Raw genomic sequence first — 3,353 nt, forward strand, 5'->3', positions numbered from 1 at the left:
ATTGGAGTGAACTAGAGAGAGAAGTTTAGAGAGAGAGAGAGAGCAACGTAAGCCAGAGCAGTTAAGCATTCGCTTTCTTGGCCTGAGAAGCAGGCCTCTGAGAGATATCATAACGAGTCACCCACTGACTGTTATTATAATATCGCCGCTGCCTCCAGTGGAAGAGTGAAGAGAGAGAGAAATGTAGAGAGAGAGATAATGGGCCGTGGAGGAGAGACCCAAGTCAACAGCCCAAAAGAGGTTTACCCATAGGTCAACAAGATAATTTCGCTCTATTTTAAGCCTATTTCAACCCGAGATAAGTCAAAAAGAAAATCGTATAGAGAGTGAAGGAAAGAAGAGCACTTAGAAGTCCTCGTTGGCGGCGCCGCCGCCGCCGTATCCTCCTCCGCCTCTGTAACCGCCGCCGCCGCCGCCATAGCCGCCGCCGCCGCCATAACCGCCTCGGCCGCCGCCGCCCGTTCTTTCATTGGCGTAGCTCACCCGAATATTCCTTCCGTTTAATTCCTAACATTAATAACCAAGATTTTACACTGTATAAGATCAAAAATTAAAGCCATTGAATGTGAAATTGGAATGAGGTTGGTAGAAATCCGTCGATACATGTAGAGAGAAATCCGTACAGATGTACAAGTGGAGAGAGATCACAAAGACATTCGATTTTGAGAGAGAAGATATATTTTCCTTGCGCCAGGTTAATGTATTTAATCGGTAGAGGTATACAGAAAGCGAAAGAAAGAGATGGGTATCCATAAATAACAATTAAATTTTTTATCGATAGGGAAAGAAAAGTGAGGTTCTTCTAAAGAAATAGAAAGTGAGAGAAAGCCAGAGAGAGAGCGGCAAACCTGGCCATCCATTCCTTCTAAAGCCGACTTGGCAGATTCGCCGTCGGTGAAGTTCACAAACCCAAATCCTCTAGACCTACCGCTGTCTCGGTCTGTGATCACTCTTGCTGTGCGCAGTATAATGATAAAAATCAATAATCTTTGTTTACATTCCGATAAGAATTAGAGTAAGTGCAAAAAAACTCAAGTGAAGTTGAGAGATGAGGCTCATTGATGAAAAAATGAAAAAGTAATTCTCGAGGGATTCAACATGATCGATCAAATGAGCCTAATGGACCCGTTCTGCTTACTGGGACGATCTAGTTTGATGAGCCCATTAATCTGAAAGACATTAAATCATCGGATGGGCCAACCGATCAAACTGACCTTTTCGGCTGATCAGGGTAACTGATATCGATTGAGACTTTTATTACAATCATGACTGAGAATGTGGGATAAAACGAATCTTAAGATTACATTGCGTTTGATCCGATTTGGTGATCGACCAAATTACAACCAAAAATGGCCATCTTGATCATGATAGAAACAGATGGAATGGATAATTGATCATCAAACGACCATCTTGACAAGTTCAAGCCAAATTGGGGCGATTGATCAGATCGAATTCAGCCTGACGGCAGACTACTACGTTATAATGAAAAAACGAGGAGAAAAATACGCGGATATAAATTATACTGAACCCATCATAAATTATGCCAAAACCATCCAATGAGAAAACATAAATACATGAATTTTCCTTGTGATCAAAGACACTTAAGACATATAATAATAGAGAAAAGCTCACCCTCAGTGACTTCACCAAAGCTGTCGAATGCTTCCTTAAGCGTAAGATCATCAGTGCCGAAGGAGAGACCTAGAGTCAGTTTAAGAAAGACACATGACGATCAAACCACCATGAAGAAACGGTTACATGCTGAGATGATATTTCGGGCTGAAATAATTTACCTCCGACGAACAATTTATTAGAAGACATGTGACGAAGTTGTTGCGCTGGCGAAGCATTTCTACAAATGCTTTGCCTAAGGATGCCCCCGACTTTGCTCATAAACGCCATCTTGTCTCACCTGCCACAACTTCAAACCTCAGTATTGCACTTAGATCGCCGGAAGAAACATGCTAAAGAGTGCGATGACACAAAGTCTAAACAACAGACCAGTTTCATACATAGAACTCTGCAGTAGGTACTTCGGAAATAACAAAGAAATCGAAAATCGCAAAACCCAGCGTTCAACGGACGTCTCTTCTACACGGCCGTCGACATCGATGACGAAAAATCAATCAAACGGATTGAAAAAGAAACTACAAAATCTACTCATCATGATCATTGATCTCGATCAAATACAGTCTTAAAAAACTTAAGATCATTCGAAGCAGCTGGGTTGCCAAGAAGAGGGAGCTACGCATGAACATCAATGAAAGAAGAACTCGATAAGCGAATCAAGAAGAAACGAGATCATACCAAACTTCTAGAGCACGACGAAGTACGTACCTCTGGGCACTGAAGAAGAGAAGCGGCTAGGGTTTAAGCAAGGAGACGGATAAATCTCAGGAAGGGCAAACGTAAGAAGGCTGGTCTTTTTTGTAGCGGATTTATGCATGGGTCCCACCTGTGGACCGGTAAATATCTCCGGATTTATCCCCCACTTTAACATTCATTAGTGTGATGGTAAATATTAGACTTTGAAAGAGTGGCTAATTTTTTTACAATCAAATTGCTTGATTTTTTTATGCAGTATTCTTATACTTTGAATCTGAAATAGATAAAAATCAATTATCAGGAAAAAAATCTAGCCCTGCTTCTCTCTTGCTCCTCACTTTTTCAATGGTTGATTCTGTGTTGTTTTTCAGCGTATTCCTTTTTTTCTTTTGTATACGTATATCTTGCTGTCTACCTGAACCAAGATCTCTTCTTTATTTTAGTGGGTTGAGAGAATTTCCTTTGAGAAATTAAAATTCACATCTTATACGTTTTATTTAGATTAGTGAGACTATACATGAATTACGAGAGAATCATATTAAGCTTATTAATTAAAATAATTATAAAATTAAACATAACTGTTGATAAATGTAGTCCATCAAACGCTTAATATATAATTCTTCAGATATTTGAATATGTTATATGTATGTTCCATTTAATTTGTCTAACTATATGTGAAATCTAGGAACTAAAACTTTAAATTTGAAAAGGTATACTTGGGTTTTAAAAATAGCAATAAATAGTGTTTTTTTCTTAATTTTATTAACATCTATTAAAGTTTATAATTAAATTAGTGATGTTACAAATGTAATTTATGAACTTGAAAATTTTAAATTAAAATACAAAAAATATTAATCATTATTGTAATTAACATTTGTTTCCTTAGTGGATTTAATAACTCAGTTTATGCATTCCAATTCAATTAATGGCATGATATATGTGATTTCTGTAGTTAAAAAATCAAAAAATTAATTTTTATTTTAACTGAGATAGAAATAAATGAAATCTATTAACCATTCAATATTTTT

At 37.5% G+C, this 3,353-nt stretch overlaps 1 protein-coding gene across 2 annotated transcripts; it reads right to left on the bottom strand.

Moving 5' to 3' along the window:
• Positions 1–249: 249 nt before the first annotated feature.
• LOC144705335 (glycine-rich RNA-binding protein 4, mitochondrial-like) lies at positions 250–2,443 on the bottom strand. Of its 2 annotated transcripts, none has more exons than XM_078577950.1 (5): positions 2,338–2,443; positions 1,794–1,912; positions 1,633–1,701; positions 849–955; positions 250–507 (listed from the first exon to the last, which is right to left on the bottom strand). In XM_078577950.1, the coding sequence occupies exons 2-5, from the start codon at positions 1,900–1,902 to the stop codon at positions 346–348; spliced, it is 447 nt and encodes a 148-aa protein (XP_078434076.1). In that variant the 5' UTR covers positions 1,903–1,912; positions 2,338–2,443; the 3' UTR covers positions 250–345. The 2 variants fall into 2 exon arrangements, with proteins under 2 accessions (XP_078434076.1, XP_078434077.1); XM_078577951.1 differs by having other exon boundaries at positions 2,308–2,367.
• Positions 2,444–3,353: the final 910 nt, after the last annotated feature.

This window comes from Wolffia australiana, chromosome 7 (genome assembly GCF_029677425.1).
Source record: "Wolffia australiana isolate 7733 chromosome 7, ASM2967742v1".
NCBI classification, from domain to species: Eukaryota; Viridiplantae; Streptophyta; class Magnoliopsida; order Alismatales; family Araceae; genus Wolffia; species Wolffia australiana.